At 46.8% G+C, this 16,617-nt stretch overlaps 1 protein-coding gene across 1 annotated transcript; it reads left to right on the top strand.

The window, feature by feature from the left end:
• Positions 1–3,966: 3,966 nt before the first annotated feature.
• LOC147443734 (uncharacterized) lies at positions 3,967–4,686 on the top strand. Its single transcript, XM_086527721.1, has 3 exons — positions 3,967–4,133; positions 4,210–4,255; positions 4,423–4,686. The coding sequence occupies exons 1-3, from the start codon at positions 4,027–4,029 to the stop codon at positions 4,669–4,671; spliced, it is 402 nt and encodes a 133-aa protein (XP_086383847.1). The 5' UTR covers positions 3,967–4,026; the 3' UTR covers positions 4,672–4,686.
• The last annotated feature ends 11,931 nt before the right edge of the window (positions 4,687–16,617 follow it).

Below are 16,617 nucleotides of genomic sequence, written 5' to 3'. Positions count from 1 at the left end.
TAGTTGACCATGAGACCACCACTACACGCACTGGAATGGTTTATAACCTTTACCTTCTGACTTTCAAAGGCCACCCTAGAGAGGATGCCAAATGGATGCCTGAAAAGTTTTTTCGCAACTTTCCCGACCTTCTCCGCACTTTCTATCACTCACGGTCTAGTTGATTTCTCTATTGAGCAACTGAGGACAGTTGCTATCCCTGGTGGGAGGGATGTTACGAGACTGGGCACCCTCCTGTTGTAGTGGTTAGCTGCAATTGGGATAGCTGGCGTAATGGTTAATTATATGCTGTCTATTATTTTACTAATTGAGTTGATGATGATTTTGTAGAGTGGAATGCGGGGAGTTGATGAAGAGGCGACGACAATTACTCGTGGCCATTTTATATTTGCACAGTATCTTAGAACATCATTGTAATAAGCCACTATGGCTCTGTAAATAGTTGTAGTGGGAACTCCCCTTATGGGTCATGCAAGAACTAATGAGCTTTACTCATTTGCAAAAGTAAAGTGGTTGTAAAAAGAGGGGCCTCAATTTTTGGCACCTTAAATTCAAAAATAATATATTAAATACCAACTCCACAAGAGAGGTGCCGTGGAGTTTGGGGCTAGATGTAGGCCTTTCTCTTGCAGATTCTCTTCTCTACTCTCTTAAGCTATGGTTATTTGCTGTGTATTCTCTAATCTAGTCTCCATCTCTTACACATCTCTTACTCTCTCTTACAAGCATGTCTATGTCAATTCTATTTTTACTGTGTGTGTGTGTGTGATAGTTTAGGTGAGTGTGTGTGCTTGGAAATTGAAAGAAGAGGTGGACAGGTTGATGGTGATTGCTTGGAAGCTTGTGTTGAATATTTTAAGCGGTCGATCTCCCCCTCTTCTCCCAACATTCTTGATGCATATCTTAAGCCATTACCCTTGCTAGAGTGATTGTATTAGGCCATGTAATTCATTAGGGAGCAATCTTGCCTAATCTTTCTCTTCACACTATAATTGTTGCAATCAAATCTATTTTGGTTTGATTTGCGGTCATATTCATCAGCGTGAAGTGATTAATTCTACTTGGAGTTATCAAACAGGTCAAGTTTAAGGTAGAATTCCATGTTTTTCTGTGGAACTTGCTTGATTATTCCTCAAAGAACCCTTTGCTAGAAAAAAATTCAAATGTTTACAATAAACTCGGGGTATGTACTCTACGCAAACATTTCATCATAAATAAAATGACCCCTTCTTCTTCATTAACTTGTGGCTTTTTTTAACTTTCCATTTTTAAAACGCTCTTGTCAATTCTTTAATTCTTTGAAATTTGAAGAACCCCTCCATGTGAACTCACACGCTACACTTACCTCTTTTTATCCCTCGAAACTACAACTATATTCGGCATGCTTGGCCTCATCAACTTTTTCATTGTCTTTTCTAAAACATTCGGCACGACTTAATTTTTCGCTCAATGTCCTACTCCATGGATTCTCAACATAACTTGCACTAAACGATCATTGTGGTCCACTCAAAACCTATGATTGTGTACCTGCATTTTGTGCCGCCACATTCTTTTTTACATCAACCACAAAATCATCTTTTACATCAACATACTAGCTCTTCAATCAATCAAAAATCACATCCTTACTCACCATCACTTGGTGCATGACAAGGTTGCAACATTTGTATTCCTTTTGTTCAAGGGAACAACGAAGGAACACCCTTTTTTAGCCTTTGAATCCAACTTTGTTCTAACTCATCCGACATCAAGCTGGTAAACTTCTTCTCGTGCAACAACAATAGGAGTCTTCTTCATATCGTAAACAATCGTAAAGACTGCCCAAAATGTTAACTCAATAACCATGATGCATGCTATTCTCATTCATCATTCCCTTGCAACTTTTGCAATGTGTTTGTTCTTTCGCATGGTGTGACGCCCCAGTTTCTGGGCGCGTCGGGGAGGGGGCCCGGCGGGGATTTATACCTGCGCGCGGCAGTTGGGACTTCTGTCTTCAAGGGGCCCGGCGGGGATTTATACCCGCGCGCGGCCGAGGGGACTTCTACCTTCAAGGGCCCGGCGGGGATTTATACCCGCGCGCGGCCGAGGGACGAGGTGTTGCTTCAAGGGGTCCTGGCGCGGACGGCACCGGCTCAGGAGGGCCCGGCTCGGACGAGACCGGCTCGGGCGTGGTTGCGTTCCATGGGTCGACGGCCGTTTGCGTTTCGCGGGTCTTCGCGGGTCTTGCGTCTCGGGTCCCTAGCCCCACGTAGCCTCAGGCTCCGCCGCACCGCCGACGGGTCATAGCGTGCCGCGGGGAACCTTGCGTGGAGTCCCCACGGTGCGCGAGTGCGTGGAGTGAGGCTACAGTGTCTAGGTGGGGGGTCCCCTCCCGTGGCCGGTCTTCGGGAGGCTCATACCCCTTATATACACCCCCGTTTGAAGAGAGTTCGACGACCGCGTCGAACGTGGGAAAAGAGTGCTCGGCTATGCATGAGGCCGTGGGGACAAAGGGGTGCATATAAGTGCAAGTGATCAAAAACTGTTCCCAAATGCAAGTAAGTAGGCATGCTTTGTTTTTGTACTTTTGAAAATAAAGTGAGTGTGTGTATTTTTGGGGTTTTGGCAGAAGGTTGAAAAGATATGCTTTGAACACCCAAGTAGAATTCCCCGTACTTGAGCGTTCCCCGAATAGGTAACCCAGTGTGCGCGGAGCCACCTGCTGCGTTGGCCCGCGCGGAGGCTTCTTGAAAGCCGAATCTGAAAGAGCGTTCCGTCGCAATGCAGCACTTGCGAGTTGGTCCCTGTTTGGACGTCGTTTGGATCTTCAGCTCAGCATGGGCCACAAAACGTGGCCGGGGCGCGACGAACACCGTTGGCTTGGTTCGTCGCGTTTTTGGTGATTCTCTGTTTTTGTCATAAAGAGCCCTGTCTGGCTCGCATCTGCCTTTTCTTCATGTGGAGAGCCCTGTCTGGCTCACATCTTTGCTTTTTGTCATGTGGAGGTGCCCGGCTCGGATCGGGGCCGGCGCGGGTCACGGGTGACGGCCCGTTGTTTGGACGCGTCACGAAGAGCCCTGTCTGGCTCGCATCGGTCCTTTTTCTCATGGAGGTGCCCGGCTCGGATTGGGGCCGGCGCGGGTCACGAGTGACGGCCCGGTGTTCAGGGAACGCGTCACGGGGCGGAGGCGTGTGGTTGCTTTCTGGAGCTCTCTTCACCAAGATTTTGACGACCCGGGCCATTGCGGTTGGAGTCGTCGTGAGTATTGTGCGCGTCGGGCACGTCGGTCTTCGGCTCGTCTTCCAGGAGCTCGATTCTGGAGCTCTGATACCAAGTGTGATGCCCCAGTTTTTGGGCGCGTCGGGGAGGGGGCCCGGCGGGGATTTATACCCGCGCGCGGCGGTTGGGACTTCTGTCTTCAAGGGGCCCGGCGGGGATTTATACCCGCGCGCGGCCGAGGGGACTTCTACCTTCAAGGGCCCGGCGGGGATTTATACCCGCGCGCGGCCGAGGGACGAGGTGTTGCTTCAAGGGGTCCTGGCGCGGACGGCACCGGCTCAGGAGGGCCCGGCTCGGACGAGACCGGCTCGGGTCAAGTTGCCTTCTCGGGGGCCCGGCTCGGACGGGACCGGCTCGGGCGTGGTTGCGTTCCATGGGTCGACGGCCGTTTGCGTTTCGCGGGTCTTCGCGGGTCTTGCGTCTCGGGTCCCTAGCCCCACGTAGCCTCAGGCTCCGCCGCACCGCCGACGGGTCATAGCGTGCCCCGGGGAACCTTGCGTGGAGTCCCCACGGTGCACGAGTGCGTGGAGTGAGGCTACAGTGTTTAGGTGGGAGGTCCCCTCCCGTGGCCGGTCTTCGGGAGGCTCATACCCCTTATACATGGTAGCACAATTTGCTACGAAGTATACCCTCCACGAGCAACATAAACAAGGTTGCTCAGTTTTGCATTACATACAGATTACGTAATATAATATTTATTGCTTTGTCGAGGAACAAGAGGTGAGGCGATCGCACATCATTTACCTGTGCGTAGGGAGGAGCTCGCAGCAATGGCTGGTGGTGGTAGCGCCCGCGCCCATGGGCACGATGTCTTCGATATTCATCCTCCTAAGCGCTGGCATGTTCGGACCGGACAGATTATGGGCGCCATCATGTGGTACATCCCTCTTCGTTTTTCCCCCTCATTGCTAGTGACGCAGAAAATGTTTCTTGCCCTTATGTTTTTTGTATAGGTTCTGGGTCTTATACAGAGCGAGGCAAGATGGTCCTGTTCTCTTGGTAAGTGCCTGCAGATTGTATCTGAGGTTAGTTGTAACGACCATTTGAATTGAGGCAGAATTTCGTGGGCATTATGCACTTCTGGCTAGCACCGATCTTCTGATTTCTGTGAACATCCTTTCTAGTAAGCAATTTCAGTAACAATTTCACCATTTGTATTATGGCAGGGCTGGCGTCATCCATGGGATCATGATGGCCATGGGCATGGTCACAGTCATGACCATGATCATGATCACAGCCACAGCAGCACTGAAAACTTAAAGGTGCAGATCGTTCTTTCCTGCTTTCAGATTGTGTGTTCTAGTTTATCTTATTGCTACATTTTTCAAGGAGGAATATTCAATGTTATGTCTAATGTGGATCTTTTTCCTCAGAGTATAGGGTGCTGTTCTAGGTTATTTTGCTATGATGATTGAACATGACAATATTGAGGATTAAGATTGATTGTGAATCAATGACCATTACAAAAGAAAACTGTATTAAGTACAACATTGATTTTCTAAGCAAAAGAAATGCCAAAAGTTGGACTTCGCTTAAAGCTAAAAAAAAACCCAAAAATACTGAAAGCTCTAATTATTTTAACCCAGGCAGGGTCAAGTTTGAAACTAGATTTCAAAGTCCTGATCTTTCAAATATTTTCAGGCATTTGGTAAAGATTTCAATCGTCTGAATGCAACCGTGTTCCACATGTCCAATCGTTACATGGAAAGTCTCCACATGTCTATTTGTTGCATGGCAAGTTCCACTTGTGCAGCTCTTGCATGTGAAGACTCAACGTGGTAGTGACTCTACAAGTGGCTCAAATATCGACGTCTACCTATAAGGAGACTTGACTTGCATCCTATCTTCATTGCTTGTTATGTAGGGCTCGCTCATCAGAGATACCATCTTTGGAATGTTGACACGTGCTTCTACTCTCAAGAACCTTGGTTCTCGAGGATTCTAAGGAACGGTGGCTCCTTGAAATAGGGTTTTTGCTTTGAACAAGAGGCCGAGGCTTCCAAGTATCATTAAGTTTGATTCTAGAATGAATGTGGTAATATGTTTGGTTCAAGTGCTTGTATAGACTTCTCCCTAGTAATAAAGATACTTTTACGGGGCGGGGGGGGGGACAATTCCATCTTTTGTCCCTAGTACTGTGTCGATCTTCTCACTCTTTCTCTCTGTTTCTTTCTACACGATTTGGCTTCAATGTTAAGTGATAAATTCTATTTATCCGAGTATATTCGATAGTGTTATGCGCTCCCGTTTGGGACAGTGGTATCAAAGCATGGTCTCCTCTCTTTCTTTGTTAAGGAGGACGACTCTGGGAAGATATGGGAAGAAGCCATGACAAGCCAAGAGAGAAGCAAGCAAGCGGAACTCTAGGAAAACCTCACAGAGTTGGAAAGAAATTTCTCTCTCCCCATCCGATGGACGTGGGGAATAGCCTTTCATGAAAAATTCTGACGAGGAAGAGATGCGGAAGTTCGAAGCAAGCCTTCAACCACCGCTTCGGAAGAGCATGAAGGTGTGCCACAACGATACCTTTCAACGGATCATGGAGTCTACAATCATTGCCGAGGATTTACATTCCATTTGTGCCCCTATACGGATGAAATATAGCACGTACCGTGCGAGGCAAAGAGCGGTTCATGATGACTATGGCGATCAAGGCAAAAGGCGTCCCCCTGAAGATCCGGATCAACCTAAGAGCTCCAGTATCTCACGTCAAATTAAGTACAAATCTTCAAAGAGCAAGGAAGGTGTTTCTACTGTGGTGAGAAGAGACACTTGAAGATCGATTGCCCTATTCCGCAGCAATGCGGCAGGAACAAGCATCTTCAAAGAAAGAACAAGCCACTGAGGAGCTCGAATTCTATTCCTGATGTGCAGGGAAACACGGAAACAAAACAAGGGAAGCGTCAGCTCCTTAAAGGCTGGGGATCCGCGAATAACCAACTAGTGTTGGTCCTCTATGACCCTGGATTCGGATAATTTTCTCATTGGAAACTGCAAAACACTAAGGCCTCACACCGGCTTTGCTTGGAACTCCGATCACTTCAGGATCGGCATTCGAGGGGTTGACCACCAATACAACTTTCGTGCAATGATAGCTCAATCTTCGGATTGGCGAGTACAAGGACCGCGGATCATTTTTGATGGCACCTATCGAGGGATGTGATATCATCTTGGGTATGCCATGGCACTACCATATGCAACCGGTCCTAGATTATATAGAAAAGACCCTCGTCTTTGAGCATGAGGGCAAGAACATTAAAATTTTTGCTGATGTAGGGGATTGGCTATTCCCCTATCGTAAGCCATATCTCCATTAAAAAGGAAATACAGAAGTGCGTTTTTGCTTGTTTTTCGCACGAGATAAAGATAAAACTGGAGACGGGGAAAGGGGGCGATCAGCCCCCCACTGACTACCAGAGCAAGAGACCCTCAATACATCAGATGAGATCTGTGATCTATGGAAGTGAATATTCCCTTGCCCCCATATAAGGTGTCCAAGGGGAGGTAGGGCAATGCCTGGAAAAATTCCCCATGACACCACAAGAAAAAATAAAAATATATGAGGGCGCCCGGATAAGGTGGCTGGCCGGCCTAGACGTGGGCAGCCGGACAATGCAGTCCGAAATCATATGCAAAGGGTGGCCAGCCCGGAGGCATACTAGTCGTACACGTATGCCTTAGATCTGTGTGTGCAACAACAGAGTGGTGTAAATCTAACACCCCCTCTCAGCACCGGTTGCTAAACAAACCGCATGAAATCGAAGATGTGAGGCAAATGTTGAAGATGTCTGCTGCAATGTCCACTGAAAGACAATACACCGACGAACTCGGCAAGTGTAGCAGCAGTCTGGGGTGTCCAAACTGCCGAGAAATCTGCGTGGAAAGATGTCGTCACGAGTTGTGTAGCAAACTGCTGTACTCCGCTAATACAGTGTGAAGGTCCCAAACTGAGTGTGAAAACAACTCCTTGTCGTAAAAGAAGTGCCAATAGACCTGCAAGTGTCTTGTCTAATAGGATCTGTGGTCTCTGTAGTCAAACCGTCTGGAGAAAATGGGGAAGCCAGGGAATGCATGAACCTGTAACCCAGGGTGGCGAGGTGGCTAAGCTGTGTAAAACTCTAAGAAGGCCAGATGTAGCAAATTGCGATGTAAACGTTTTTTGAAACAAGGAAAGCCAGACTAAACTGTCTATACTGTAGAAGCTATTGTAAGCTGCAGCAGTCAACGGGAGACCGCACGGACCACCACCGTATGGTGTCGTCAGTAGGTAGGGTAATCCAAGATGAGGGGAAAGCCAGACTCAGTCTGCGCTGTGAAGGGCCTCTGAGAAGAGGTGTGGTCAGACCAAGCTGTCTGCACCGTAATCATCCTGTATGAAGAAGGGAAGCCAGACTGACTAGTCTGCGCTGTGAAGATCCTCTGAGAAGAGGAAAGGCTAGATCAATCTGTCTGTTCCATCTTGCATGTATCTCCTGTCTCCAATCCTCCGTTGTCAACCAAAATAAAATCCGCGCCAACAATGCCACCAAACCGCATCTCGGTGTGGCTCTCAATGTGAATGAGGTGGGAGTGGCCTATTGCCCAGGTCAGGGGATAAGGATTCTGTAAGGTTACTGAGGGTGAGTGTAAACAACTCTGAAGGCAGTAATCCAAATGATCAGGAGTGTAGAAGAGCAACTGCACTACCATCCAAGCCAAGCTCCAGGTGACTCCGAATGTAGTCGCAGGATGCTTGATCTCCCGCATTTCGCGGGTAAACTCTTTAAGAGAGTCCAAAGCACTGAAATCCCACTCTAGTCTGTAGATCCAAGCAATGAACCTCTCCAAGAAGAGATTTAGGATTCTCTTCCTAAGTCCATTTAGATGCTCCTGTGTGAGCAAGTGAGCTGACGTGTCGAGGTCAAGTGGTAAGTGTCTGTCCACCCAAGATGGTGGTGTCTTCTGTCACGTGACACATCCAACCCTATGTGTCGGTGGAAAAGCTACACCACGACAAGGGTTCAGTCAGTCCAGTTAGTTTAGATTTAGAAGTGATCTGGCACTTTTGTGAGTCTATTCGTAGACCGTGCATGCCCAGTCACTTAGTGTAGATGTATATCCTCTGGTTGCACACAACATGATCATAAGCATTCCCATCAGAATCCATCAGAATCCTTCAGGGGAATTTTCCAGTGCATTTAGCCTATTTTTCCTATTTTTGACATTTTTCACTTATTATTTTAAGTGACTTTTGTTGAAAAGTAGGTAGCGCAAATTGAGTAAGTTTGTATATAAGCAAACCTAGATTAGCACTAATTGGCAGAAGAGGCAGCAGGAGCACCTTGCTCAACAGGCAACTTCTCAGCAAGACCAACCCCCGCGACTACTCTGGCATTTTCTCCACAGAAGACCTAGCGTTTTTGCATCAGATCAGCCTTGGCGTTTTGTGCATAGCAGATCAGCCCCGGCGTCGTCAAGACACAACAGATCTGCTTTTGCAGAACAACCGGCGACAGCAGAGAAAATTTTCAGCCCTAGCGTTTTTGCATCTGCAACACACCCTAGCGTTTTTGCAGATCCTCCGCGACGGAACCCCAAGAACCCCCAGCGTTTTCAGTTTTCAGCCTTTAGACACCGCAGAAGAACCCCCAAACCTCGCAGATCTCACCTTCCTGCAGCAGTTCCTCACCGCACGGTCAATTTCTGCAAGGTTTACAGTTTCAGCGCGTCGTCGTCGCATCGTCGTCATCGACTTAGAGTCAGAATTTAGTAGATAGAAGATTTGCAGATTCCAGCCCTTAGAGTTTCCAGATTTCAGCCCGTCTCGTGGTCGTCCTGATCGTCGTCGACATCGTTGGCAAGTCCAAGCATTGTAGAGATTTGTGCAATCATATGTAGACCGCTCTCGCCATAGAGAGTGGGGCCTTCGGAGGAGGGTTTTACAACGTCTCTGGTGTCGTATTCTCTTCTCTATCTCTCACTCTCATACACTTGCACGCACAGTGTCCATTCACTTCGTTTGTGATCATAGTATTCTCTCATTAAGAACGGAAGGCTCTTCCTTCCATAAGAACAAAAAGAACCTTGAGCACAGTTCGGAGCACTCATCTTGAGCAAAGCGCAAACATTCATTCCGCTTCACCTTACATCTTCTCTGGGAATGTCGTGATCCCATATGCCATGAGCATGGCCATATCTCATGTGAACTCTGATGATGAGTGCGTAGGTGTGTCATGCCATGAGCATGGCCATATCTCGTGTGAACTCCTCTGATGAGTGCATAGGTGTGTCCATAGCAAACCACAAGTCACCAATGACCACCCCCTTTGGAGTGCGCAACCGCCGAATGATGGCTGGAATGAATGGATCTCCCAAGGATCGTACGCCCTAGATGATCAATCATCAAGCCGATGTCGAAACTACCGTGTACTGCAGCAGTCAATGGGAGATCGCATGGACCACCAGTGGATGGTGTCCTGGCAGGACGTAACTTCATCCTTTGTGAAAAACACAAACCATGTGGCTGCTGTCCACCAAAAAACGCAACTGTGAGTTGATGAAAACGCTGCTGTCCAGCGATTTTCAGCATGCTCGTACGCTCCCGACATGGTCCGGAGCGGCGCAGAGGGTCTGTGGATGGTGGTGAATCAAAGTCACTGCCCGTGATGGGCTGTAAACAGAGAAAACAGCAGGTGTTTATGGCTGAAATCTGTAGCAGTTGAAGAGGAATCTCGCCGGCAATGCACTAGATGCAAGGCCGGTTTCGAAAGGCAAGATCCAAGTTCTTGTACTGAAAACGCTGATGCCCCAGCCTGAAAACGCAAGGGCATTGATGCTTTCCAAAAACGCAGAGCTGATGGCTGCTGGCTGAAAACGCAGATGGCTTCCAGTCTGAAAACGCAACCCTGCCCAAAACGCAGGTGTCTTATTTTTCTGCTGGTGCAAAGAACACTGCTGTCCTGCACTTGCTGAAAACGCAGATGGAATAGGAGGGGGTTCTCGCGATGAGAAGGTTTGTAGAGGCCAGCGCTGTCAGCCAGAAGCAAAAACACAAGTAGATCTGCCCTGAAAACGCAAGTGGAGGGGGGTCCTCCGCGACAGAAAACTCCATATTCCATCACGTGCCTGGCTTTTGCTAAACGCTGGCAGATTTGACCACCTTCTTGGGAGGAGAACCTCTGTAGGTGATGAAGCACTGGTTCCATGGAGAGGCTGAAGCTGCTGATACGATGTGAGTGCGTGTGCAGAAGAGAGAGAGAGAGAGAGAGAGAGAGAGAGAGAGAGAGAGAGAACACAAATGCAAGAGATAGGGAAGGGGGCGATCAACCCCCCACTGACTACCAGAGCAAGAGACCCCTCAATACATCTATAGGTGCTCAAGCGGAGGTAGGGCAATGCGTGGAAAAATCCCCCACGACCCAACAAGAAAAAATAGGAATATATGAGGGCGCCCAACCCTTTATACGGCTGGGAGTAAGAATGTGGCTACGGACGCTTTGTCTAGACGGCCTAGTGTGAATCCAATTACTTCCGTATATCACCACAAACTAGAATCACTTTCAGATTTGTATCAGAATGACCCAAACTTCTCCTCCATTTGGAGCAAGTTACAGAACGGAGAGAATGAATTTCTCTATTCCATTTACGATGATTACTACTACCAACACCAAGCAATGGTACCATTGAGGAAGAAAATCATGGAAGAAGCACATGCTTCGCCTTATGCGGGCCATCAGGTATCCTCCGTATGACTTTAGCATTGGAAATATATATATTTTTTTGGCCAAGCCTTAAAGAAGACATCGATCAGTATTTCAGGGAATGTTTGGTTTGCCAAAATGTAAAGTACGATCGGCATAAGACACTTGGGTTACTCCAACATTTGCCTGTGCCTGATCAACCCCGGGAGAGTATTGCCATGAATTTTATTATGGATCTCCCAAAGATTCAGATTGGAAATGATGCGATTTGGACCATTGTGGACAAATTTAGCAAGCAAGCTCACTTTATTCCAGTTTAGGAAAATGATCAAAGCAGATCATATGGCTAGGATTTTTCTAGCACAGATCTTTAAGCATCATGATGCCCAAGTCTATTGTGAATGATCGATATCCTTGCCTGACTGGAAATTGTTGGCGTGCTTTGTTTGATAATCTTGGCACAAAGTTGAAATTTTCTTCTACATATCATTCTCAAATGGATGGGCATAGCAAGATTGCCAATTCCACAGTGTTGGACATGTTGAAATCCTACGTGTTGGACATTTTGACTGGGAGAAGTATTTGTCCCTTGTCGAGTACGCGTATAACAATACAATATATTCGTCTAAGGGGAAAGAACCCTTTGAGATTCTTTTTCCACCTATCCTTTTAACTAAGGATAAGATTTTTGCATCTGATGACTTTGTCCAGAATCTAGACACGGCCTATGAGCGAGTTACGAGAGCAATTTTGTGCTCTCAGGTAAAACATAAGAAAGCTGCGAACAAGCACAAAAGGAATTTGGACTTAATTGTCGATCAATTAGTTTTACTCAGGTTTGAGAAGACTAAAGAAACAAGCGACTCATAAAGGGGTGTAGGTAAACTTTCCAATCGTTATTATGGGCCGTTTAATATAATTGACCAGGTGAACGATGTGACGTTCCGATTAGAGCTACCATCTAATTGAAAGATCCACAATGCTTTCCATGTTAGTACACTCGGGCCATATGTGGGACCGTCTCCAAGTCGGCCTATTGTTGAGGAACCTCCTGTCATGAGACGGGCACCATGTGCCAACAGAAAAGAACAGACTGAACAAACTTTTAGCACTTCAATAACAACTGAATTGAAAGAGATAGACGACACAGGGAGTTGCTGAGTTCCACCCCGATAGAGCACTGGCTCCAAACCTTGATGCCCCTTTCAGTATTTCTTTATATTATTGGAACTCGATACAATGCCGGTACTCACGCTCTGCACCTTCACCCAGAAGAGTGCTAGAGAATGAGCCCTCTGCACATATTTAAAGGTCCTTGGCCTTGAAAAGCATTACATGAAAAGCATTCAAACCCAAAATCATATGGTCCCAAAAGCACTAGCACCCAGAAAGCTACTAGCACGTTTTGCGGAAGTCTGTACAGCCTGTCAGTGCAAAATCCAAGACTATCCGTACGGTCTGCCACGTCATCATGTCAATGCGAAACCTGTAAATCCGTATTGCTGCCACATCATCACGAACAACGTGAATTGCAGAAATCTGTCCGTACGATTGCCACGTCATCAACTTGCTACGCAAGACTTTGAGTGTGTATGTGTACCTGCTTTACCTCTAGTGACTTGGGTCCCCATCGAACGGGGTCCCATAAGTTGGTAAAACTTTAATGAGTTTGCCCCACTCGCCGAGAATCTATAAGTTGGTGAGAACTTCTGCTAGTTCTGATTCTTCTAGGGTTTAGGCCTTTGAGCCGGGATTTGCAGGTTGTCTCCGTTCTTCAGTGGCTTGACACGTCAACAATTTGTGACACCTCCTGAGGTTGAGGAAACGGAAGAAATACTCCAACCGAAGCAGATCATTCGTCATTAGGAGCGGCCACTCAAGTCCGGGAGTATTACACGGAAGTATTTGGTAAAGTTAAAGAACTATTCTACTTTAGACGCTCAGTGGATGACCGAGCAAGAATTAGCATCTTATCCCGAGATTCTGGAATGATATGTACAAGCACTATAGACCGTTTAGAAGCTAGAGGGATGTTGCTAAATGGACTATTTTCTTATTTTTCTAAGTAATTTCTATTCATTGAAATTAGGATATTTAATTGTGTGCACTTGAACCGTAAAGGTTAGAAACTGTAGATCTAGTGGAATTATCAAGAGCCATCAGGAATGGACAACTCTGATGTGTCATATGATGGGTGACATTAAGCATTGCGAAAGGTTGTATTGTTAATTCGGTAGGAGAGACTGGAAAACAGATATGCTTGATGCGTCACGTGATGGTTGATGGGAGCATCAGAAGGGAATATTCCATTGGTCTGGCAGGAAATCCGAACTAAAAAAATGAATACGCAGAAAGACGCAAGCACAAGAATAAAGATGGTTTCTGAGAAGCTTTTTTCAAAAGCGGAATATTTTAAAGTGCTTTGCGAGAAGAACAGATGCTTTCCGCGAGGAATCTGTGTTCGCATTGCATCCGTGCGTGATAACTGCATCCGGGGACGACTGGAATGTGTTTGCGTAGCATCAATTTTCAGCTCACTAAATTTATTGAGTTTTATCCAAGTTCACATTAAAACAAAAAAGTGACCGGCCACCCACTTAATAAGTGGCAAGGCCACTTAAAATAAAACAAAGCTCTAACAAAAATAATTAGGGGTTGCTATCTGCCGAAATAGAACTTACGATTCTTCTCTCTTGCGTAGCAAATTCTGCCGCCAGACTCCCTCTTTTCATTAGCGCTACCTCCTGCAGCTATTTTGGCCATCGTCGCCCCTGCTATTCCTACTGGGTACCTGAAACAAACGCAGGGAGTGGATATCCCAGCTACACGGACCGCGCCTACAGACACTCGTCGAACGAACCACCCGACCATAGCCACCATCTGGCAGCTTCCACGTGCTGGGGCCAATGTCCGAGGCTGCCGTTGCACCTGTAAGACCGAGCGTCCCATACCACCCGGCCTCACCTCCTCGAGGTGACCTTGCGCACTCCTAGCCTCGTTGGCTAACCACTGGCACTCTGCCAGTGGGGGTAGATAATTGCAAATGAGGCCTTCGCCTCCCTTCTATAATGATGGCCGACGCCACACTGGCCGGGATCACACTATGTCCGCCCGGACACTGGACGCCCATCCCGACCGCATCTGGGCTAGATCCCCTCTCTTGTGAGCGGGACATAACATACTTCCCCACTTCAGAACCATTGATGTCCTCAATACTGAGCTTTCAAAGCTCTAATTGATTCCCAAGTGACGAACCTACCCGTCCATTTAGTTAAGTGCATGTCATAAGCCTTTTGGCCCGAAGGACGGGTTCTTGAGGAATATATCGAGTTTGCATATCTTGCCATATATTTTTCTCCAATTTTACTTTAAGGCGGTTGACATGAAACACTGGAGGATGGACCAGAATATCTAGCCGAAAGCTTATAATGCTTTCCCATTCGCATAATCTTGGAATCCTTGGGTATCTTCAGATAGACCCATTGTCCCACATCAAGAGTCCTTGGAGATCTCTTTTGATTAGCATAAGTAGTGACTTGATCACGAGCCGTTCTTATGCTATCCTTAGCCAATTCGAGCATTTCTTGCATGTCATACAAGAAATCACGAGCCTTGCGTTCCTTGACTTTTTCTAAGCCAATAGCAATCGGGGATTTAGGCTCAAATCCATACATCAGCATGAACGAGCTAAATCCAGTAGCAGAATGCTTGCTACTAATATAGACAAACTCTAACTGTGGAAGATATCTTTCCCAATCAGACTGCATGTGAGAGACATAGACTCTCAACATGTCCTCTAACGTCTAATTCATCCTCTCAGTTTGTCCGTTGGACTCGGGATGGTCAGAAGACGATATACTCAACTTCGTTTGAAGATGAGCAAACACATCTCGCCGAAATCGGCCAGTGAACTTAGTATCTCGATCATTGACGATATCCTCTGGCAAACCATACAGCTTGTAAAGTTGGTCGACAAATAAGACCGCCAACTCGTGGCTTTGTACTGTCGACTTCGTTGGTATAAACTTCGCCATTTTTGTGAGTCTATCGACCACAACCCAAATGGCGTCATTGCCCCGACTAGTATTTGGCAAACCAACAATGAAGTCCATGGAAATACTTTGCCACTTGGCATTTGGGATTTCCAATGGGTGTAGCAGGCCAACTTTCCTAAGGCGCTCTGCCTTATTGATCTGACACTGAGTGCATCCTTTCACATAGCTCTCTATGTAAGTACGCATACTTGGCCAATAGAAATATCGCTTGACCAAAGCCAAAGTTCTCTGAATGCCTGGGTGCCCAGCGCTAGGAAGATCGTGGCATTCGCACAAAATCCTTTGTCGAACCTCATCGATTTCCGGCACGTAGACTTTTCCATTTCTGAACAATAGTCCACCTCTAATGGAATATTGTCGCTGTCTCGTCTCTCCGCCACGACTCACTCGGGTCTCCGGACCACCCAAGTCTGTACACGAGTCATGCCCCGCTTCGACCTCGTTCCATATCTTGCCAAAATGGCCATCGGAACGACATAGCCCTCGGAGAGAGAGAGAGAGAGAGAGAGAGAGAGAGAGAGAGAGAGAAATCTGTCGATATTTCAACCACAGACAAGACATTAACCTCGGAATCCTGCTGAGCGCATTGGCAACTCGATTGTTGGATCCTTTTCTATAATGGATCTCAAAGTCAAACTCTTGCATAAGCTCAACCCATCTAGCCTTCGTGTCTCTGAGATCACCCTGATCATAGACATAGCGCAAGGAGTAACGATCTGTCCATACAACAAACGTAGAGCCATACAAGTAGGGTCGTCATTTCCTCAAGGCGTGGACTACATTGTAAAGCTCCTTCTCATACGTTGGATAACGGATCTCAGTGTCAGAAAGTTTCTTACTTTCAAACGCAACAGGACATCCATCCTAGTATAATGCCACACCAATGGCATAATCGCTAGTATCACAAACGGGAGCGCACAACAATATAAAATATACTCAGATAAATAGAATTTATCACTTGATACTGAAGCCAAAGGATATAGCGAGAAATAAATAGAGAGAGAGAGAGAGAGTGAGAAGATCGACACAATACTGGGGACCAGAAGATGTGCTGGTCCCCCCCTTAAAGAGAATCCTTTATTAGGAAGAATCTCTTTACAAGCACAAGAATTGGAGAAAACCCCTCCGTTCTAATTCTCTGACTCGATGGTCGTTCCTTCCCGTAAGGGAAATCTGAGAGACGAGCTCACAATCCTTTTTTCGTCTGTACTCGGAGTTGAGACTCCACGGACAATTTTCGAATTCCGTTTTCGGAATTCCGAAGCGTAGGCCGAAGCCTTCTCGCTTCTCCTTCGCGATGAAGTACCTACAAACACACACGCAAACATGCGACAACAATTCGTATGGCGAATCCACAATAGATACCTGTCGCTCTTGCGCGGGAAAAGCGATTTCCGTGCTTCGTAGTCTCGCGATCTTTTGCGTTATCTGGCGGTAGAGTCTTCTCTTGTTGACGTTAGTAACTCCTTTTCAGTGAGGACATGTGGTGCTTTTATAGCTCCTTGGCCACGACACGAATAGCTGCTCGCGTAGAGATCGCTTTCGTTTTTTTTTTTTTTTTGGGTGCTGTTCTACCCGAAATAGGGAGCGAGAATTCACTGGCTGGTTTTGTTGCTTTATTTTCTAA

This window comes from Adiantum capillus-veneris, chromosome 13, assembly GCF_014529385.1.
Source record: "Adiantum capillus-veneris isolate H3 chromosome 13, ASM1452938v2, whole genome shotgun sequence".
NCBI lineage: Eukaryota > Viridiplantae > Streptophyta > Polypodiopsida > Polypodiales > Pteridaceae > Adiantum > Adiantum capillus-veneris.
The sequence above is the reverse complement of the archived record's forward strand: the minus strand, read 5'-3'. Positions and strand labels throughout refer to the sequence as shown.